The 24001-nt window shown below is 46.9% G+C and overlaps 2 protein-coding genes across 3 annotated transcripts in view; one reads left to right on the forward strand and one right to left on the reverse strand.

The window, feature by feature from the left end:
• LOC119969405 (AP-1 complex subunit gamma-1-like) overlaps positions 1-6446 on the reverse strand; it is a 195249-nt gene extending 188803 nt beyond the window's left edge. For both annotated transcript variants that reach the window (XM_038803022.1, XM_038803020.1), the window contains exon 1: positions 6344-6446. The gene's annotated coding sequence lies outside the window, so the exon portion shown is untranslated. The remainder of the gene's footprint in view (positions 1-6343) is intronic.
• Positions 6447-14431: 7985 nt separating this feature from the next.
• The window catches only part of LOC119969406 (tumor necrosis factor receptor superfamily member 5-like), a 36935-nt gene continuing 27365 nt past the window's right edge, over positions 14432-24001 (forward strand). Inside the window, exon 1 of the mRNA XM_038803023.1 lies at positions 14432-14715. Coding sequence (XP_038658951.1) covers positions 14668-14715 — 48 coding nt within the window. The 5' untranslated portion in view covers positions 14432-14667. The remainder of the gene's footprint in view (positions 14716-24001) is intronic.

The raw sequence follows: 24001 nt of genomic DNA on the forward strand, positions 1-24001 counted from the left end.
AGAAATTCAACCATCACATACAAAGATCTTTATCTGTGGACACGTCATTTTTTCCAAAGACATGCATGGATTGAAGTTGCTTTATAATTTAGCGTTTTAATGCCTTTGTTCACAGAGTTACAAAGTTGCTTCACCTGGTCAAGGGCATTGTCCAGAATGATACAACAGCACGAGATTCTGCCAACTGTCAAATGCATTAAAAGTCACAGTATTTTGGGGGGTGTTTTCCCCTGGGGATTAATTGAAGAAATTTTTATATTTACAAGGAAGCTAAATTTCTTTCAAAGAATAACATTATAATTGAGGGAGATACCATAGATTTTATTGTAAAAACGCCAAGTTAAGCAGATGCTTGGCTCCTATTAACTCAGTTGATGCAGGTAATATGCAACCAAGCAATGTATATCGCATCAGGAAGGTTTCAGGTTTGATTCCAAGCCTGTAGGACATTAGCAGTTACCTGCCTAATGATAGTCAGGCTAAATTGGTGTTCAGTAAGAAATAATCAGCTAAGGTCCCTATTCTTGTTTTCCGTCCAATGGCTTCATTATATACTGCACATGTACATACCATTTGATTTGCCAGATAAAATAACCTGATACTCAATATTTAGGCTCACAAGAAAAATTAGCAAAATTCATTCAGGTTCTTAACCCATTGTCACAGCTCTGTCTTACAGTACTTAAAAGCAATTGCTAAAGAAAAGGAACTCTATATCAAAAAGATACGTACTATCAAACATCTGGAGTAGTGATTAGTCCCACAATAGGCCACTCAGACAAGACCCAACACTGCTGTATAAGCTATACAGGGTCTCATTATATTCCTGGTTTATTGCAAGATACAAAATAACAATTAGATGGCAATACAGGTGTTACAATCTGCTTCAGAAACTCTGGATCAGAGCCATCACTCCTGATCAATCATCATTTACACTCATGGTACAAGGACTAGGTAACACAAAGGTTATGGGCAAGAGATGCAGGGGGAATGAGGATTTTTTTTAAAAATAGAGTGGCAACAATCTGGAACCCACTGTCTATGAGGGTGAATGAAGCAGAGATGAAGAATGCTTTCAGAAGAAAATTGGATTAAGGGAAATAAACTTGCAGGCTCAATAGTCAGCATGGTCTTGATGGGCCTCGTCGCCTCTTCCTGTGTTATAATGACAAACGTCCTCTACCATTTTTACCATCAAACATTACCCTGCCCATTCCTCAGTCACCACCATTGCCTATTGCACCTTTCCATGCAAGCATAGGAGCTGCAACATTTACTTCTTTTATAGTCTGAGTTATAAGGAGAGGCTGGAACTTCTTTCTCTGGAGCTTAGGAGGCTGATCTTATAGAGGTCTATAAAATAATGAGGACATAGATAAGGTAAATAGTCAATATCCTATCCCAAAGGTAGGGGAGACTAAAACTAGAGGGCGTACGGTGAGAGGGGAAGAGATATAAAAGAGACCAGAGGGGAAATTTCTTCACACAGAGGGCGGTGAGCATCTGGAACGGGCTGCCAGAGGCAGTGGTTGAGGGGGGTATAATTTTGTCTTTTAAAAAGCAGTTGGACAGTTACATGGGCAGGGTGGGTACAGAGGGATATGGGCCAAATGCAGGCAAGTGGGACTAGCTTAGTTGTAGAAACTGGGTGGCATGGGCAAGCTGGGCCGAAGGTCCTTTTCCATGCTATAAACGCCAAAGTTGTTGGGCAGTATGGAGGAAGTGGGTAGCACTGTTGCTTGTGCAGGTTAGGTGGTTGGCCATGATAAATTGCCCTTAGTGTCCAAAAAAGGTTAGGAGGGGTTATTGGGTTAAAGGGTTAGGGGGGAAGTGAGGGCCTAAGTGGGCCGGTGCAGACTCGATGGGCCGAATGGCCTCCTTCTGCACTGTATGTTCTATGTTCACAGCTCCAGGGTCCCAGGTCCAATTCCCGGCTTGGGTCACTGTCTGTGTGGAGTCTGCACATTCTCCCCGAGTCTGCGTGGGTTTCCTCAGTATGCTCCGGTTTCCTCCTACAGGTCCCGAAAGAGGTGCTGTTAGGCGAACAGGATATTCTGAATTCTCCCTCCGTGTACCTGAACAGGAGCCGGAATGTGGCGACGAGGGGGTTTCCACAGTGACTTCATTGCAGTGTTAATGTAAGCCACCTTGTGACAATAAAGATTATTATAACTCTAATTCTTCCCTTCTCGCTGTCCAAGGCCCCAAACACTCCTTCCAACTGAAGCAATGACTAAACTTGCACTTCTTTCAATTTGGTCTACCCGTACTCACTGCTCTTCTTTCAATTTGGTCTACCCGTACTCACTGCTCACAATACAGTTTCCTCTACATTGGAGAGACCAAACACAGGTTGGGTGACCACCTTGCAGAACCTCTATTCAGTCCTTGATTACGACCCAGGCTTCCAGTCACCTACCATTTTAATTCTCCATGATGTTCCCCTTCTGTCCTTGGTTTCCCGCAGTGTTCCAGTGAAGCTCAATGCAAGCTTGAGGAACAGCACCTCATCTTTAGACTGAACAAAGTAGTTTTCAGGACTCAACACAAGAGTTTCAAAATTGTAAATCCTTTGTCCTCACTTCTTCATTTTTTCCTTAGACTGTTTCTCTCATCTCTGCACAGTGGCAAGCACTGATGTTTCAGTGCCAGGGACCCGGATTTGATTCCAGCTTTGGGTGACTCTTTCTACCCATGTCTGAGTGGGTTTCCTCTGGGTGGTCCAGTTTCCTCCCACAATCCAAAGATATCCAGGTTAAGTGGATTGGCCACGCTAAATTGCCCCTTAGGCGTCCAACAGTTGGGTGTGGTTACGGGGGAAAAGGTGGAGAGAGTGGGATGAGGTGGGGCCCTCTTTCAGAGGGTTGGTGCAGATGGGTCAAATGGTCTACTTCTGTGCTGTAGGGATTCTATGATTATTTACTTTCAGACAGCAGCTATTCAGGATCCCAACTATCACACTTCCTATAGGCACACCTTTCTTCCTCACTTGTTCCATTACTACTCCCTTTGACTTTGCAACATGAAACTTTGCCATTTAATCTCTCCACCATATCACAGGTCTACCCTTTTGTTCTTCTTCTCGCCTCCCCCTATCTCGCTCAAAACCTATTACATTTCTAACTTTTTTCCAGTTCTGACTAAAGGTCATGGACCTGAAACAAACTGTTTCTCTTGTTGGAGATGCTGTCAGACTGCTGAGTAATTCCAGCATTTTCTGCTTTTATTTCAGATTTCTAGCAACTGGAGGATGCTTTTGCACACAAAAAATGCAGTTATGGGAGTGTAAGGCAAGAGAACAGGATCAGGTAGGGCTGCACAACACCTCACCCAAAAACTAAGGACTAAAATCAGGTTTGGCTGTGGTCCCTCAGACAAATTGCAAGACCCAGCATGGCTGTAATGCTCTCCCAGAAAATGTTCTGTTAGCTCTCACTGCTGGGGGAGATCTGGCAAAGGAAAATTCACTATACAACACTGGCTGAGAATGAATTTTCATTACATACTTCAAAGGGCTTCCTAGATAATGACAGTAAATTAATTCAGGATGTCCAAGCCAGCAGAAGGGGGAATGCCCAGGAGACTTCCTTCCTCATCTGAAATCGTCAGTGGAATTCCAGTGGAATTTCTCATACTCTAATTTCTCAGCAGCTTTCAATTCAAAAGAAAAACCCCCAGTCATTGTTCCTGTAAGTTTTGGTAGCACAGGTTTAATTGCTGATTTTGTATCCCCATGAACTATTAACAGCCCCCCCCTCCAAAAAAAAAAGAAACAGTTCAGCAGGGTTACTCTTCTACATTAGTGAATGATTTTGTTTTCAGGATATAATTATACTCTGAAAAACGAAACATTTTATTGTTGAAATACTCCTGTTAATCCTAATTAAGTGCCTTCTTAGCAAAAGCAGAATGTAAATGCATTGTTCCATTTACAACAATGCGGTACATTTAAGATGCTATAAAAATGCAAGACATCTTGGGTCCTTCACAGCGGTGTAATCAGAGAAAAATTGACACTTAGTCACAGGAAATTACATTAGCACAGAGTATCAAAAGCTTGGTAGAAGAGGTAGGTTTTAATGTGTGTCTTAAAAGAAGAGAATTATGTGGTAGGGAGGTTTAAAATGAATTCAAGAATTTAGAGCCTAGGTTGGGGCCCCACAGTCAATGGTGGGATGAAGGAAATGGCAAGGGGTGGGTGCACAATGCCAGAAAAGAAAATAGAATACTAATCTACTGAGAGCTATTCCTTCAGCACCCTTTTGTTACAATGGGACAATGATTTTAGTGCTGAAAAATTGAACATTTCTCTCCCTCAGCCAACATCAATCACTCCCAAATAAAATAAAACTGCCTCAGACCAGGTTGTTTCCTATACTTGACAATGTGTGCCACTATGTAAACCTATTTTTAAAAAGTGTTGCATATACCATTTTCTAAATGAACTATCCCATGACACTCCAATGATACCGCAATTCACTTCTAATTAGTGGTGAATCGGAGATACTTTGTAGGAACCGGATTGAGATTGCCGAAATCCATTACTATAAAAGGACACCCAATACTGACAGACAGGCGAGTTTCTCACCAGTCTTATCTGGACTTGAACCCAGAATGCTACGCTGAAAAGAATGAAAGAACGATAAACCTGTTGCGCAACCCAGCTCCCATGAATTGTCATGATTAATGGTCGAATTGCCAATAATAAAATTTTACTCCTTGGAATTTAAAAATATCAAACTGATGAGAATTTTGCCACATTGCCAAAGGCATGTAAAATGTCCAAAGGCTTTTGATAGTCAAAGGCTGCGAATTCCTATTTTGCAAGACAATTTCCAATGATGGCTGCAGCTGCCCATCATAATGTCTCTCACTTCAACTGCTCCAGAAAAAGATGGAAGCACCTGGGTTAGAAGCATATTAGCACAAGACATTTTTTTTTTTAGAGCTTTCCCTGAGGAATGAAGTTACAACACATCCTTGATTCTGAAACACATGAGTACAAGAAAAATAATTTCTTGCACGATGCACCGGTCAGTTTTAAGGGCAAGAAAATGTAAAACTCCTATTTCAAGTAATTTAGCACTGGTATTCACAGCTAAATATACTGAACTAGCAAATATTTCAAAAATTCACATATATTGACTTCATAAGAGCATTTCATCATTAAGTAACTAAACTGTCAATCCAACTATACAATCCACATAATGCTCTTTCAAGAATGAAACCACCAATCTTGAGAAACAGTCAAGATATGATCACAAACTACATTCAGCAGATACTGCAGAATCCCATGAGCCCACACTTCATGTTATTCACCACCCTCTTTGCTGAAGATACATCATTAGTCAATTATCACACAAGTGGCCAAAAAGGGATTATCTTTTAAGTTACATATTTTATTTTGTAAACGGAAGAAAAAAATCTGAAACACACACATTCTGGGGCTTGCACAATGTCTGGACCTACAGCAAATTCAGCTGGAACCATACATACATATATAACAACACAGATCAACTGCTTTTCCTAGCCCAGTCATGTTATTTCCCTGTAGAAGTCTACTTTGACTTGTGACTGCATGGAGCATTAAAGAGATTTTTTTTCTTTACACCAGACAAAACTCTAACCACCAGCATTTTACCAGTTTGCTTCCAGACATCTGCACATATAAATATCCAGAGTATTTGGCAGCAACATTTATAAGCATCATTAAGTACATACTGAGGGTGACAAGGGTTCACCCACCATTGCCTCCGTCACCTTTTGCACAGTGCAAGTTGTGAATTAGGAATGCCACTGGCCGAAATGAGCCTGGCACAGGTGAGCCCCCATCCCCTCCCCTCCCCTCAATCATTCCTCATCCCTGGCCCGGGTGAGGCTCCCCCTGAACCGCCACCCACTCCTGGCCAGGGTGAGGCTCCCACTTAACCCCCATCCACCCCTGACCCAAGTGAGCCCAGCCCACCCCACCCCCCCCCCCCCTCCTCCTCTAGCCCAGCTAAGGTTACCCCTCGGCCCCACCCACCCCTGGCTCAATTGAGGCTCCTCCACAATCCCCACCCACCCTTGGCCCAGGTGCGGCTTCCCCTCAACCCCCACACCATCCCCCTCTCCCCCCAGGTGACGGGCTCGTTGCGGCTGACTGTGCACCTGTCACTGAGGAGTATGGGGACGACTGCTGGGGGTGGAGGCAACTCTCTCACTCCATTCCCCTCCCCAACACAATCATGAAATAACCTTTCGGAGGGTACTTCAGCCCCATACTGCGCTTGGGCCGTATGATGAGGGATTACAAGGTGACAGGCCGCTGTCCGGGACTGCTGTCAGCACCCGCGATACTCACCATAACCCAAAGCGCAAACCGACAACAATCTCCCCTCTATCCCCTCTAGCCGAAAGATGGCGGCCGTTTCAAGTTAGAGAAGGTTCAATGCGCATGTGCAGCCTCCCATCCCGCATTCTGGGAGCTGTAGTTCTCTGTGACTGCATTGAAGAGCACTGCGCACAGGCGTTGGACTACAACTCCCGGCTGGTTTCGCTGCGCAGGCTCCTTTTTTTGCAGACGGAGCGCCGTGTACTGTGGGAGTTGTAGTTCCACGCGCGAGTCCAGGTCGCAGTGAGAGTCACTGCTCCACCATTCTACCTGGAGGAACGTGGGGACTTTTCCAGCCACCTATTTCCGCGAAAAAAAATCGCCCTGGAATTTACACGGATTATATGACATCCAGTAAATTGCAGCAGATAAAGGAAGAAATTGGATTGTTCAGGCCTGAAAGGAACTATTTCTCCAGATCACTGTGAATGGAAGTGGATTGTGACAATTTATGTCTGTAAATCCGAATTAATTTCCAAGTTGCGAATATGCCACGTCTGACTTGTAAATGATACAATCTCACTATTTTTTACGTATGCACCTAAATAAACAGGTATTTTTTACTGCACTGGGTTCTGATGCAAGGTCACGACCCGAAGTGTTAATTCCGTTTATCCCTCTATAGATGCTGTGATGTGGAGATGCCGGCGTTGGACTGGGGTGAGCACAGTAAGAAGTCTTACAACACCAGGTTAAAGTCCAACAGGTTTGATTCAAAAACGAGCTTTCGGAGCGCAGCTCCTTCCTCAGGTGAATGGCGAGGTATGTTCCAGAAACATTTATATAGACAAAGTCAGAGATGCTGGACAATGCTTGGAATGCAGGCATTTGCAGGTAATCAAATCATTGCAGATCCAGGGAGAGGGATAATCACAGGTTAAAGAGGTGTGAAATGTCTCAAGCCAGAACAGTTGGTAGGATTTTGCAAGTCCAGGCCAGATGGTGGGGGGTGGATGTAATGCGACATGAATCCAAGATCCCTGTTGAGGCCGCACTCTGTGGACGTCGCATGCTGTGGACGACGAAGGGTACTCTGTCAGTGGTGTCCCGTGTTTGTCTTCTGAGGAGGTCGGTGCGGTTTTTTGCTGTGGCGCGTTGGAACTGTCGATCGATGAGTCGAGCGCCATATCCCGTTCGTACGAGAGCATCTTTCAGCATCTGTAGGTGTCTGTTACGCTCCTCCTCGTCTGAGCAGATCCTGTGTATACGGAGGGCTTGTCCATAGGGGACACAGGGGATCCCGTATACATAGGATCTGCTCAGACGAGGGGGAGCGTAACAGACACCTACAGATGCTGAAAGATGCTCTCGTACGAATGGGATATGGCGCTCGACTCATCGATCGACAGTTCCAACGCACCACAGCAAAAAACCGCACCGACCTCCTCAGAAGACAAACATGGGACACCACTGACAGAGTACCCTTCGTCGTCCACAGCATGCGACGTCCACAGAGTGCGGCCTCAACAGGGATCTTGGATTCATGTCGCATTACATCCACCCCCCACCATCTGGCCTGGACTTGCAAAATCCTACCAACTGTTCTGGCTTGAGACAATTCACACCCCTTTCACCTGTGATTATCCCTCTCCCTGGATCTGTAATGATTTGATTGCCTGCATTCCAAGCATTGTCCAGCATCTCTGACTTTGTCTATATAAATGTTTCTGGAACATACCTCGCCATTCACCTGAGGAAGGAGCTGCGCTCCAAAAGCTCGTGTTTGAATCAAACCTGTTGGACTTTAACCTGGTGTTGTAAGACTTCTTACTGTTCTATAGATGCTGCCAGACCTGCTGAATATTTCCAGCACTTTCTGCTTATACTTCAGTATTTTACAGAAACTTTTTTTTTAATCATTGAAGTTCTGCCATTTTTTGCTGAAATCAAACCTTCAACTGGTACTTCAGCCCATCTGAAACCTTTGTATCTGTTTATATTTTTTAAATGTATTATTACAGGATGTAAAGTAAGCTGTTATGGTCCCAGATGACCACAGGCTACTTTCTCCTTTGAGGGGGAGAGCTGACTGGTAGTGATTTAACCTGAGGGTCATCACACTTCAGGCGAAGGGGCAAGGTTGAGAATAGAACATAGAATCCCTATAGAAGTAGGCCATTTGGCCCATCAGGTGTGCACTGACCCTCTGTAAAACCACCCTACCCAGGCCCAATCCCCCCATTCCTGCAACCCCCACCCTAATAGGCAATTTAGCATGACCAATCCACCTAACCTGGACATCTTTAGACTGTGGGAGGAAAACGGAGCACCCAGAGGAAACCCACATAGATATGGGGAGAATGTGTAAACTCCACACATACCGTCACCCGAGATGAGAATTGAACCCGGGTTGGAGCTGTGAGGCAACAGTGCTAACCATTGTGCCACCATGCTTCCCCAAATGAATGAATAACCTCAGCCGGTACAGGAATTGAACTGGATGTGGGCTTCGCTGGCTAGGGCATCTCTAGTTGCCCTTGAGAAGGTGAGCTGCCTTCTTGAACCGCTGCATCTATGTGGTGTTGATACACCCACAGTGCTGTTAGGAAGGGAATTCCAGGATTATGACCCAGCTACAGTGGAGCAACGGTGATATATTTCCAAGTCAGGATGGTGACTGACTTGGAGGGGAATGTCTAGGTGGTGGGATTCCCAGTTATGTGATCCCTTGACCTCCTAGATGGTGGTGGGCATGGATTTGGAAGGTCTTATATCTTACTATCTTGATATCTCATACCTCTGTTAAACTGTGCTCTAGTTTAACTGGTTCTGTTAAATGATGACAATTTTTTTTTTTTTTTTTTTTAAATTTAGAGTACCCAATTCATTTTTTCCAATTAAGGGGCAATTTAGCATGGTCAATCCACCTACCCTGCACATCTTTGGGTTGTGGGGGTGAAACCCATGCAAACACGGGGAGAATGTGCAAACTCCACACGGACAGTGACCCAGAGCCAGGATCGAACCTGGGACCTCGGCGCCGTGAGGCAACAGGGCTAACCCACTGCGCCACCGTGCCGCCCAAATGATGACAATTAGCCACAAATAACTGAACAAGAAATTCACAACAAGAAATAGGAGCAGGAGTGCATACTGCCCCTCTAGTGTGCCTGGCAAATGTTAACACAAAAGTGACCACAAATCACGATTAAGTGAAGTACTTTATGGACAAAGGGTGTGTCCCATATGTAAGGTTTAATTGATAAGTGTATTCATGTTAGGGAGTGTTATACCACTTAAAATGGATTGGTACATATAACTGGTGGATATTCTGTAGTTCCATTGGACAGGATTCTCTATTCATGTTTTTGACACCAGACACCTGAAGTAACTGTTTTACTCAGAACTCAACCGAGGCAAGAGACCCTCAGAAAGACAGTAGAAATGCTTTCAGGATGCCCTCAAATCATCCCTGAAGAGGCCAAACATATTCACAGGCTCATGGAAAACCCCGGCTTGTGATCCACTAATCACGTTCATATGTTTTGGTCCTGTCCAAAGCAGGTGGATTACTGGAAGGAGGTTATTAGGGTAATCTCCAAGGTGGTGTACGTGAAACTGGACCTGGGTCCCTGGGAGGCCATGTTCGGGGTGTCAGACCAGCCAGGGTTGGAAACGGGTGCGGAGGCAGATATCGTAGCCTTCACCTCGTTGATCACCCGAAGGTGGATCCTGTTGAGATGGAGAGCAGCCTCTCCACCCTGTGCCGTGGCGTGGCGAGGGGACCTGTTGGAATTCTTGACTTTTGAGACGGTTAAGTTTGAACTGAGGGGAAGGACGGAGGGGTTCTACAAGTCATGGGAATTATTTATTATGCACTTTCAAGAACTGGATAACACCGAACATTAGTTGGGGTGGATGGTTGGGAGGGTTGGGGGAGGGGCTGTGTGTATTAAGGGTGACTATGGGTAATTCCTGATTCCTTTTTGTCAGTTGTTTATGTAAACATGCGGGCTAATGTTTGGGGGTTGGTGGGAGGATGGGATCATTGTTATTGTTATGGGGATTGACATATTTGTTGCTGATGATTGTTTATTGTTGGTGGGTGTAAATTTGGGAGAAAATGTGGAAAAAGGAGGAGAATAAAAATATATTTTTTAAACATTGAACACCAGTAACACTGGGAAATAAGAATACTGGTGCAAACTGTTTTTTTCCTTCTAGGATTCTATAGCATTACTCATGGTGAGTCAGAGGATATGGTGATTTAAAGAGATTGAGGACAATACTGTGCAGAATGAATTATTATATCTAGGTGATAAAAAAATTGGGAGATGAAATTATAGAAGCTAATACTGATTTGCAACCGGCAGTGAGATGGAACTGTGATCAGTTCAAGTTATAAGAATGTAGAAACTATAATTTTATATCCATTTGTAGCTAAGCATAGTTGCCAAGAGTTTCTTAATGGAAACCATTTGGCATTGTGGCTGAGTTCAAATCCTGGAACTCTACCGAGTAGCACCTTGAGAGTGCTCACCCGACACAGACTGCAGCTGTCAAAAGAAGAAGGCCCACCTTCTCAAGGGCAATTACAGTGGACAATAAATAGTCATCCTGCCAGTGATATAATATCCTGTGAATGTTTTAAACATACATTAGAACATAGAACAGTACAGCACAGAACAGGCCCTTCGGCCCTCGATGTTGTGCCGAGCAATGATCACCCTACTTAAACCCACGTAACCCGTATACCCGTAACCCAACAATCCCCCCATTAACCTTACACTACGGGCAATTTAGCATGGCCAATCCACCTAACCCGCACATCTTTGGACTGTGGGAGGAAACCGGAGCACCCGGAGGAAACCCACGCATACACGGGGAGGACGTGCAGACTCCACACAGACAGTGACCCAGCCGGGAATCGAACCTGGGACCCTGGAGCTGTGAAGCATTGATGCTAACCATCATGCTACCGTGAGGCCCCAAATTGTTGCTGTTGTGTTTGGACGTGGGCAGTATATTAACTAGGAGACACACACACGGATCTCTGCTATTTTAATTTAATACTGGTCCAATCCTAGTGGGATTGTGAAGATGATAAGCAAACTGAACATGTGGCAATGTTGAAGGAGGAGGCTGCATGGGGAGCTGAGAGCTTGATCAGGCATTTTCTTAGTATTTGTGGAAGGGAGGGTGAATGTTACTATAGGTGAGGCTATAGACAGGTGTTTTCTTTCGATGAAGTATTAGACTTTATGAACATGCACATTAGGAGCAGGGGTAGGTCATTTAGCCCCTCGAGCCAGCTCTGCCATTCAGTAAGATCATGGCTGATCTGATTGTAACCACAACCCCTGATAACCTTTGACTCCCTTGTTAGTGAAGAATCCATCTACCTCTGCCTTATTCATTGACTCTGCCTCCACCCTTCTCTGGGAAAGAGTTCCAAAGACTGACAACCCTCAGGAAAAAGATCTTCCCATCTCCACCACTCTCAAGGTGCTACTCGGTAGAGTTCCAGGATTTGAAATGTCTCCTAGTCCCAGTCTCTCCCACAAGGATGAAACATCATTTCAGCATCCACCCTGTCAAATCCCCTCAGGATCTGATCTAATAGTATAAATTCGCTCATGTGGGTGGGTTAGTGAGCATTGTAGCCAGTAACAAGATTTTCTTTATTGTCTTGCAGGACATTTACCCACACATAATGGACAGTTTTGCACCTGATATATAACTTTAATACTGAGATATGCTGCAGTGTGAAACCTCCATAAAACAGAATGTTGTTACATCTTAGATGGAGGACTGTTAATCCACTGGGAATCCAAGTGCAATCAAAAAGTGCAAAAAGTGATAAATCACATCTTGCTGCCTTAAGCTGTGGCAGCAGGTAGGTACCTGAGATTCCTGGGAGGATTGTGAGGTTGGGGAGCTCTTGGGTGGGGGGGGGGGGGGGGGGGGGGGGGAGAGTGAAGTGGGGCAATGCTGTGGCTTCCTCCACATATGGGGCAGGATTCTCTGAGCCCGGGGCCAGGCCGGAGAATCCCCGCAACCGGCGCAAATCCTGTCACGGTGCCCCGACACTGGCATGCGATTCTCTGCAGCAGGATGGGCCAAGCGGCCGTCGTAAAAAAAAACCAAATCCCTCCGCCGCCGTTCACACTTGCTCTCAGCCGGCGGGACATCGGTGTGGAAGGGTCCGGGGGTGGCCTGTGGGGAGGAGGGGGTGTCCGACCCCGGGGGGGGGGGGGAGCCCTCCGATGTGGCCTGGCCTGCAATAGGGGCCCACCGATTGGCGGGCCGGCCTCTCTGGCTGGGGGCCTCCTTTGGGGAGGTCCCATGGGGCTGGTTTAGCACAGTTGGCTAAACAGTTGGCTTGTAATGCAGAACAATGCCAGCAGCGTGGGTTCAATTCCCTTAGCGGCCTCCCCGAACAGGCGCCGGAATGTGGCGACTAAAGGCTTTTCACAGTAACTTCATTCAACTTGTGACAATAAGCAATTATTATTATTCCGTGCCGGCCCCTGTAGCCCTGCGCCATGTTGCGTCGGGGCCGGCGCGGAATAATCACAATCGCTTATTGTCACAAGTAGGCTTCAATGAAGTTACTGTGAAAAGCCCCTAGTCAGGGCCAGAATTGCTGATCCTGAGGCCATGTTGACGTCGTCAAGAAACGCAACGGCGTTTCTGATGGCATCAACACTTAGGGCGCGATTCTCCCGAGTTACGAAAAATCGGGAAGCTGGCGTCAAAAACGGGCGCGTTTGACGCCAGCCTCCGCCCCCCCGACCGGGAACCGATTCTGCTCCCCGGTCGGGGCTAGCATCGCGCGGCCGTGAACTCCGGCATCGCGGGCTTAACGAATTTCGCTAAGCCCGCGAGCCAAAGTTAGCGACGGCTGACGCTTATGATGACGTCAGCCGCGCGTGCGCAGATTAGACTACTCCAACCCGCGTATGCGCGGATGACGTCATCGCGCTTGTGCGTGAAACCCGCGCATGCGCGGGCTGTTATGCCCCGCAGAAGCCCCGCGGATGGATCCATCGGGGCGGCGGAGGGAGAAAGAGTGCGCGGGGTAAGTACCCGCTGCCCGCGATCGGTGCCCACCGATCACGGGCCCATGGCACCCTTGGCACGGCCGTGCCAATCGGTGCCATGGTTCCCGAGAACGGGACTTTACGGCCGTTTTTACGAACGGTCAGAGCAGGTGTGTTTTACGCTTGTAAAAACGGCCGTAAAGGCCTTGGAAATCGTCCCATCGGCCAGGAGAGAATCACTGCTCGCCGTAAAAAAATGGTGGGCAGCGATTCGTGTCGGGAGGCGGGCATGGGGGGGGGGAGAATAGCGGGAGGGCGTCGGACCAGCGTGTCCGTAAAAATGTACGCCGCCCGCTATTCTCTGATTTTTCGTAAGTCCGGAGAATTGCGCCCTTAGCCTCAGGATCACAAAATCCCGCCCTTAATTCCCTACTTATGTATGACTGACCTTGGGAGCCTCCAGTCTGGTTAATAATCATGGAGATTTTTCTGGTGAGGAGGCACTGAGGTCATGGCGTGCTCATGACATTGGGTTGAGTATTATGTTTAACTTTCTGCCATGGGGCGTGTGTTGTGGGGGAGGGGGGGGCGTGTGTTGTGGAGGGGGGGGGGGGGGAGCGGCACAATCAATAGAGCAACATTTTTCCAAAGACCACCAACGTTGCTATTGTGGACCCTCTCCCGCTCCCTTTACGCTCAATAATCCAACTCGCCTGCCCTCAATACTCAAAGACTGAAGAGGTTGACAGACCGAACATACACAATGTTCAACATTAAACTGGGTATTTGTCCAGACACCTCACCCTTGCGCCATTCCTTGCGAGGCGGGGGGGGGGGGGGGGGGGTCTTTCATTTTAAACTGTGGGGGGGTGGAATCAGAACCAAAACGGTCGTGTGAAATTGCGGACGGCGTCAGTTTCACGAGTTTAAACGCAAGTGTAAATAAATGAATGGTTTTATCTCATCTGAATTTAATTTCTGATTTATAACAGAAATAGGTGATGTAATTTTAATTTGCTGGGAATAACGGCACTGACAATAGCCACGCACACACACACAAGCAAAACAGTGAAGCTGGAAACTCCCTCGGAAAATACCGCGAAAGGGGAGGGGAGAAGGGCGCAGTGTATAAATTCTCTCCTCTCTGTCCGGTCGCACTGCATTTGCAATACAAGAAAGCTGTCGCTTTGGACAAAGGAATTCATTGTTAAGTTCAGAGGGAAAAAGTCAAGCATCCATCCACTCGGGATCGTGGAAATCATTCGGAACAATAAAACAAAGGGGGAACATCTGGCGCAAGCTGTGGACAAAATGTTGAGCCCAAGTCGCCTGGTTTGCTGTGTTTTGTGCCTGTTTCAGGTAAGTTTCAGTGAGGCGAAAGTTTGTTTCAAATGCCTAGAGAACTTTTGCAATGGAGTTACATAGTTTCCCTTTAAATGAACGTATTTTTACGAAAAGAATTCTGATTTATTTGTACGTGCCGTCAGAGAGCAGTTGGAGGTGACAAAAGATTGGGTGGGGACCAGGCGAACTGATATTTTCTCTGGTGCTTTTGGTCGCTATTTTCAGCTGGGTCTCCGGGGGGGGGGGGGGGGGGGGGGGAGGTGGGCAGTATCTCCTGAACATCACTGGCTGACGATTGTTACTCACTGCTTCTATCAGCAATAAGATTACAGTATTGTGTTTAATGTGGTGAGGATGTAGAACTCGCTATCACATGGAGTGGTTGAGGCCAGGGAGAAGGAGATAAGGTGCACAAAGGGGAAATTAGTAGAAGCTGCATGTTGATCAGATGAGATAGCAGAGCATAAACACGGACGTGGGCCGGTTGAGCTGAGCTGTACTGTAAACCCGATGTAATTTGGTGCTGATGTCCCAAGATAATGCATACATTGCGCTGTACCTGTATTCCATTGGCATCGAGGAGAGAACCCCGAGGGCTGCAGAAATTTCAGGCGCAATGTTCCACTCCACGCAGCCTCCTGGATCGAAGCTGGAGGAAGAGTGAAGTTACTGTTTATTGCATTACAGCCCCAAGGGCTGACATTTAATAGTAATGATAAATGAGGTTCCATCTCCTCCGTGAGTAAACGATACTCTGTTATGTATTGTCGACGAGGGTTGGTCCTTTGCTATATCGGTGAAGAATTGTACAATTTACAGCATCATCGAGTTTCATTTCAAAGCAGAAGGCCATTTAGCCCATTGGTCTTGTGCTGACTCTTTGATAGAGCTATACAAATTTCCCCTCAGCACTCTGCATCTTTTCTTCCCAGATATATATTCAAATTCCTTCCAGGATATTGAGGGGAAGAGATGGGGAAGATAGAGATAAACTATTTTCCCTGGTTGGGGAGTCTAAGACTAAGAGACATTGTTGAAAGATTTAGAACCAGACCTTTTAGGAGTGAAATTAGGGAACACTTTGACATACAGATGGTGCTAGAAGTGTGGGACTCTCTTCAGTAAATAGCAATTGAAGACAATAGACATTATAGACCAGTGTTTTTCAAGCTTATTTTCCTGGGACCCAGTTTTACCAACTGGCCGACCTCCGGGACCCACTCCGGCTGACCTTTGAGACCCATGCCAGCTGACCTTTGGGACCCACGCCGGCCGACCTTCGGGACCCACGCCGGCCGACCTTCGGGACCCACTCCGGCTGACCTTCGTGACCCACTCCGGCTGACCTTTGGGACCCACTCCGGCTGACCTTTGTGACCCACTCCGGCTGACCTTCGTGACCCACTCCAGCCGACCTTCAGGACCCACTCCGGCCGACCTTCGGGACCCACTCCGGCCGACCTTCGTGGCCCATGCCGGCCGACCTTTGGGACCCACTCCGGCCGACCTTCGGGACCCACTCCGGCCGACCTTCGTGGCCCACACTGGCCGACCTTCGTGACCCACACCGGCGCATGATTACCAATGAGTGAGCACGCATGCGCAGTGCGGCCGCATTTTAAAAATATGGTCGCAGCCTTTTTGAAGGCCGCTCTCAGCCGGCATTGTTAAAAACCGGCTGCTGCGGCTGTTGCGCGCGTATTTGCTCAATCGGGAGAGCCATGACGGACAGCTCCTCAACCCTCCATGACCCACCCACGGGTCGCAACCCCGACTTTGAAAACGCCTGTTATAGACAACACACAACAGAGGTACTGTTTGAACTTACTGAGGAGATGGAACCTACTACGACTGAAGGATTAAGGGTGGAGGTGGGTATATGAAGTGAGATTGAAGATCTCATGGCGGCACAGGGGTTAGCATTGCTACCTCACAGCACCAGGGACACGATCTCGGGTGGCTGTGTGGAGCTTGCATGTTCTCCCCACGACTGTGTGGGTTTCCTCCAGGTGCTTCGGTTTCCTCCCACAGTTCAAAGCTGTGCGCGCCAGGTGAATTGGCCATGATAAATTGCCCCTTAATGTCCAAGAGGTTAGGTGGGGCTACGGGGATAAAGCAGGGGAGTGGGTCTGTGTAGGGTACTCTCTCAGAGGGTCAATGCAGACTCGATGGGCCGAATAGCTTCCTTCTGCACTGTAGGGATTCTCTGATTGCATGGTGGCATTACAGACAAGAGGGGTTAAATGTCCTACTTCTGTTCCAATGCTGTGAAAAAAGTCAGTACTGAATCTACTTAGATTAAACAAACAGGAAATATTAAAATAATGCTTTCTATTCTTCTTTTCAACCTATTGAGGATTTGTGTCTAAAGATGTGATGATTGTTCAAGTTTGGTGAGGAGTGTATGATATGGTTACTGTGCGATTGGGAACCACAGGTGGCATTTACTTGCAAAAATGAAGTTTATAATAAGCCTCAGATTTGCCCATCTTTCTGTTGAACATAGGTACCTAAACATTTAGTAATTGGTATTAGAACAAAGAACAAAGAACAATACACAGGAACAGGTCCTTCGACCCTCCAAGCCTGTACCGGCCATGATACTAACCTTGGCCAAAACCCTCAGCACTTCCTTATGTCGTATCCCTCTATGCCCATCCTATCTATGTATTTGTCAAGATGCCTTTTGAATGCCGTTAATGTATCTGCTTCCACAACCTCATCTGGCAATGCATTCCAGGCACTTATCACCCTCTGTAAAAAATCTGTCTCGCACATCTCCTCTAAACTTTGCCCCATGGACCTTAAACCGATGCGCCCTGGTGACTGACCCATCCATCCTGGGAAAGCGTGCCTGCCCATCCACTCTATCCATGCCCCTCATAATCCTGTAGACCTTTATCAGATCACCCCTCAACCTCTGCCGTTCCAATGAAAACAATCTGAGTCTATTCAGCCTCTCCGCATAGGTAACACCCTCCAGACCAGGCAACATCCTGGTAAACCTCCTCTGCGCCCACTCCAGAGCATTAGCCAGAGCATGATACAAGAAAATGCAAATGCTAATGTAAGGCAAATTCAAAATGTATATCATGTGAGTGCAAGGGAATGTGAAGTTATTTTTCGCAAAGCGGATCAAGGTTTGCGATTATTACTAAGTGTTAGTGATGGTTCAGTTGGTAGCACTTTCGCTTCTGAGTCATAACTTTGTGGGTTTAAGTGCCAGTACAGGACTCGAGCGTTCTTGCAGTGTACTGAGGTAGAGCAGCATTGTTGGAGGTGCTGTCTTTTGGTTACACATTAGACTGGGGCCTTGTCTGTCACCCAGGTTGGCATCAACAATCTTATGGTACTAGTTTAAAGAAAGCAGGGAGTTATTTCCCTGGTGATCTGGCTAATATGTCTCCCTCAAACACAAGAACAGATTATCTGTCCATTATAACGTTGTTGTTTGTGGGAGCTTGCTGCATGCGGATTAACATCCACATTTCTTACTTTGCAACAGAGGCTACACTTCAAGAGTCCTTCATTGCATGTAAAGTGTTTTGGGATGTTTGTAGTTGTGAAAGGCGACATATAAAAGCAAATCTTTTCATTAGTGTGTACCTATGCATGGAAAATGAATTAGGTGTTCAAATACAGAGTATATTGGGTTTGGTTTAGCTCAGTTAGCTGGACAGCTGGTCCATGATGTGGAGCGAGGCCAACAGTCTGGGTTTAATTTCCGTATCGGCTGAGGTTATTCATGAACCTTACCTTCTCAACCATGCCCCTCTCCTGAGGTGTGGTGATCCTCAGGTTAAATCACTGCCAGTGAGCTCTCCTCCTCAATGGAGAAAGCATGGGACTATGGCTACTTTACTTTACTATATTGGGAGAAACTGTTCCAATTGGTGGAAGAATAGATAATCGGAAGGTGCAGGTTAAAGGTGATCGGTACAAGAATCAAAATGGGGGAAATCATTTTATGCAATGAAAGGTTAGCATCTGGAATGAACTGCCTAAGAATGTGGTGGAGGTAAATTCCATGGTGGCTTTCAAAAGGAAATTGGATATGTGCTGTAACCATTTTATGATGTGATTCCTTGAAAACACAATGGACATGTAAATTACACTGTGGAATACCAGCAGATGATTTCCAGTTACAGAGGTAAGTTGCTAATTTGTTATGTTTTGATGTTCATGACTATCATGATCACTTGGGGCTTGGCTTTTGTTGGAAAGGAATTTGACAATATTACATTAGGAAAAGCCAATTAGTCCATTTTTCATTTATCCATCTGGAGTGATTCTAATTGTAGCATTAATTGTTTCGAGGGTTTTGCGTTTATGTGGGAGCTCATCCAAATTTGAACCTGTGTCCCTTAGTCCAACTGTTAAATTTACAATAATACTTTCCCTATACTCTTTTTATACCCGGTTATCCCCAATATCCGGATACTAAGCTCACTGTCCTTATTTAACATTATCCTGCCACCTGCCCCCCCCCCCCCCCCCACTTTTCCCTTTCCCCCCTTACTGCTGACATTCAATTTTTGTTAAAGAAATCGATCCTCTCAGAGGGAACTTGATTTTCTCCAGACTGAGAAACCCTACCATATCGCTGACCCACACTCCTGATTTCGGGGGCTCCGAGTCCCTCCATCTCAGCAAGATCCATCTCCGGGCCACCAGGGAGGAATAGGCCAGGATATCGGCCTCCCTCCCCCGCTTTGCCCCCGGATCCTCCGACACCCCAAATATTGCCAATTTTGGACTCGGAGTTAACCTACCTTCCAGGACTTCTGACATAACATCTGCAAATTCCTGCCAGAATTCCTTCAGTTTCGGACATGCCCAAAACATGTGAACATGGTTGGCCGGGCTACTCCCACACCATCCACATCTGTCCTCTATCTCCTCGAAGAACGTACTCATCCGGACTACTGTTACGTGGGCCCTGTGGACTACCTTGAACTGAATCAAGCTAAGTCTAGCACAGGACGAGGATGCATTTACCCTTTTCAAGGCTTTTTCCTGCAGTTCAGTTTCCAGCTCCCCTCCTAGCTCCTCTTCCCACTTCCTCTTCACCTCTCTGATAGGGGCCCCTTCCCACTCTAACAGTTCCTGCATATCTCCGAAACCTTCCCACTTCCAACCCCTGTTTTTGACAGCTTGGGACCTGCCTCTGTACAAAGTCCCGCACTTGAAGGTACCGAAACCCATTCCCACCCGGCAAATCAAACTCCTCCTCTAATGTCTCCAAGGTCAGAAAGCTCTCCTGGTTGAATAGATCCCCAAACCTCTCAACCCCTGCCCGCTGCCATACCTTAAAGCCCCCTTCCAACCCCCCCGGGTCAAACCGGTGATTATCACAGATCGGTGACCACACTAGAGTACCGAGCTGACAAGAATGGCAGGGGCACCGTCAGTAAAGCCTCCAAACTCGTATCTTTGCAGGATGCTGCCTCCCTCCACTCCCAAACCGACCCCTCCCTCACTACCCACTTCCTGACCATCGCTATGTTGGCAGCCCTGTAATAGAGCCAAGCCCCCTTCTCCGCGGGTCCATTCCAGGAGTGCCCTCCTTATTCTCGGGGTTTTACCCACCCATATAAACCTCGATATTGCCGCATTCACACTTTTGAAAAAAACCTGTGGGACAAAAATCGGGAGACATTGAAAAAAGAAAAGCAATCTCGGAAGGACCATCATCTTCACCGTCTGAACCCTCCCTGCCAGTGTCATTGGGAGCATGTCCCATCTAAGGAAATTTGATCCACTGCTTTGCCCAAATTTAACTTGTGAAGATGCCCCCTAGCCTTGGCCACTTGAATCCCCAGATACCTAAAACTCCTCCCAACCACTTTAAAAGATAGCTCCTTCAGTTTCCTTTCCTGCCCCCGTGCCTGGATCACGAACATCTCGCTCTTTCCCATATTTAACTTACAGCCTGAAAATCGCCCAAATTTTCCTAATACCTCCATGATTCCGGTCATCCCCCCCACCAGGTCCGTGACATACAGCAACAAATCGTCTGCATAGAAAGAGACCCTGTGTTCCCCCCACACCGGTACAATAACCGGACCCGCTCCACAAATCCCTGCCCAAACCCAAACCTGCTTTTATATACTCTTAACAATTGCCACTGCCTGTGATAGGATCTCTCAAACTGAAGAATCTAGGGCGAGATTCTCCGCAAATGCGGAGAATCGTAAAGGCTGCCGTGGGACAGGCTGTGACCCACGGCAGCCTTCACGCCCACTTCCGGGGCCGATTCTCCCCCCCGAGCGGGACTAGGAGCGCGGCCCTGTGCGTCACGGCCGCACGTCAAGCGTCACGCCGGCTGACACGGCTGATGACGTCGGCCGCGCATGCGCAGGTTGGACAACGCCAACCCGCGCATGCGCAGTTGGCGTCTTTTCCCTCAGCCGCCCCGCAAGACTTGATCTTGCGGGGCGGCGGAGGAAAAAGAGTGCGTCCGTTACGGACGCACGGCCCGTGATCGGTGGGCACCGATCGCGGGCCTATGCCCCCCTTGGCACAGCCGTGGTACTGCCGTGCCAATCGGGCCCCCAGATGCCCTAAACAGGCATCTGGCGCCCGTTTCACGACGGCAGCGAGCAGGTGTGTTTGCTGCTATGTTGAAACGGGTGTGAAGGCCCGGCCGCTCGGCCCATCGGCCTCTGAGAATCGCCGCTCGCCGTAAAAAACGGCGAGCGGTGATTCGTGGCGTGGGTCGGCGTGGGGGGGTGGGAATAGCGGGAGGGCGTGAAAAATGTCGGAAGGCCCTCCCACTATTCTCCCACCCAGCGTGGGGGGCGGAGAATCGTGCCCCTAATCTATTTTGATGTCTTGGCTATGTAGTTCAGCAATTAGTTGATTTTGTTGAACACATTTGGCATCAAATCTACTAAGAATCCCAGGTTTTACAATGGTAATGGTGCCTTGGCAAGATCTTCCTAATCTGGCAGGAAGGAAAGCAATCCAACGGAACCATCCTCTCCCAAGCCAGCATACCCAGCATCGAGGCACTAATCACTCAAAACCTACTCCTCTGTGTAGGACATGTCATTTGTGAACCTCACACGAGACCCTTGAAGGAATTGTTCTGCTCGGTACTCAGTCATGGCTGGAGACCCCCATGGAATACTTTAGGGTTGTCTTAAAACCTATGGGAGGACATGTGCTGTGACCGACATGAATGGAGAAGTCAGGAGGACATCAAACACATCAAGAGACTTTGTCAGGCACTTGTGGAGATGAAGTCGAGGCATTGAAAAGAGTGGCCAAACCTCCAAACACCTCAACTGACCAGCATTTCGAGCACTACTTGCCCCACTTGTGGCAGAATCCACAGATTGTAGATTGGATTTATCCAGCCATTCAGAACCCATTGAATTGGAGTGGAAGCAAGTCATCCTTAATACCCATAGACTGTTAAAGAAAAACTATGGTAACACTATAGCATTTAAATTTTGCGTCTCCCATTTCTCAGCTTGTATGGAAGAAAAAACTCTTCCATCCAGCCAACACGATCTCTCCACATCCTGAACTTATCTGAACTTATTGACCCAGAGCTGGGATCAAACCCGGGTCCTCAGCACTGTGAGGCAGCAGTGCTGACCACTGCATCACCGTGCCCCCATCCTGAACTTCTGTAAGGTATTTTATTCATCTGTAATATATAAAATAGAACATACAAAATGTGTACTAAAGTAATACTTGAAAACTAGGGCTGAATACTTTATCTTATGCATCTAAATCTTACTATAAACCTTGCCCTTAGCCTAATTATCCCATATCATCTAAAGATTAATTGAGCCATTATGGCACAAAAGGAGGCCATTGAGGGAATGGTAATTTCCGTGGAGCAGTAACCCAATCCAGAAGCCCAGGCTAATGCTCTGGGGGCTGTGAGTTCAAATCCCACCATGGCAGCTAGTGGGATTTAAATTCAATTTATTAAAATCTGGGATTGAAAGCTAGGCTGAGATTTTCAGACCCCTCCTGCTAGTGAAGGTCAATGGGGCCCTACTCTCCAAAATGATGGAAGGATGTCATGAAACTATCACCAATTGTCATAAAAATTCATTTGGTTCACCATAAGTGAAGGAAATTGGCCACCCTTACCTGGTCTAGCCTACATGTGACTCCAGACCCACAGTAATGTGGTTGACTCTGAAATGGCCCGGTAAGCTGCACAGTTCAAGGGAAATTAGGGATGGGCAACAAATGCTAACGTCCCCCTCACCATTCTATCAAAGGATAAAAATTTGTCCCATTGGTCTCCGTAGAGCAACTCACCATGTGCAACTCGCAGGCAATTGATGACTTATGTGCTAAAACCTTTGTGTCTGTAATGTTTGAATGATAATTTCTTTTGGCAGTGCTTTCAATTCAATGAGAATTTCAGCTGTGAGAACTGAGAATGATCTAGGAATGCAACTGACAATTGTGTGGGTGTAGATTACACTTCTTGTGATGTCTCCACAGGCATCCGCAGAATGGTACTTGCTAGAGGGAAGACAGAATGTGCAATAAATGCAAAGTCAGTTCCAAAAGGCATATTTTAAAAACAAAGACAAAACAAGACATTTATTTTCACTGATGTAAGTGGGAAGGTAGGTATACTGCTAGCTCCACTTCATTTGAGCACAGACAGACTTGCATTTATATGGCACCTACAACGTAATTAAAACCCCTAAGGTGCTTCATAGGAGCGGAATCAAATGAAAACAGGCACTGCATCAAAGACATTGGGACTGATGACAAATAGCTTGGTCAAAATGGTAGATTTTAACGAGTGTTCTAATGGAGGAGAGAGAGGTCGAAATATAGGGAAGGTTCTGGAAGGAATTCCAGAGCTTCAGATCTAGATGGCTGAAGGCACGGTTGTCAATGATGGAAAAATTAAAATCGAGGATGCTCAGAAAATACAAGTTGAAGGAGCATAAATACCTCAGAGTTATTGGGCTGGATGAGGCCTACAACACGAGAGATTGTGATGCTCTGGAGAGATTTAAAAACAAGGATGAGAATTTTAAAATTGAGGCATTGCTGGGCCAGGAGCTAATGTTGGTGCAGAGACAAGATGTGGTATCCAGTTGATATCAAGCTGCTGTTTGTAAGGGGAAGAGGTAAATTGAGGAAATAGCCTGAATGTTAGAAGGGCCAATCAGTCAAGCTGCAAGATAAATTGTTTTAGGGGCAGCACGGTAGCATGGTGGTTAGCATAAATTCTTCACAGCTCCAGGGTCCCAGGTTCGATTCCCGGCTGGGTCACTGTCTGTGCGGAGTCTGCACGTCCTCCCCGTGTGTG

The sequence above is a fragment of the Scyliorhinus canicula genome, chromosome 7, assembly GCF_902713615.1.
Source record: "Scyliorhinus canicula chromosome 7, sScyCan1.1, whole genome shotgun sequence".
In the NCBI taxonomy this organism is placed as follows: domain Eukaryota; kingdom Metazoa; phylum Chordata; class Chondrichthyes; order Carcharhiniformes; family Scyliorhinidae; genus Scyliorhinus; species Scyliorhinus canicula.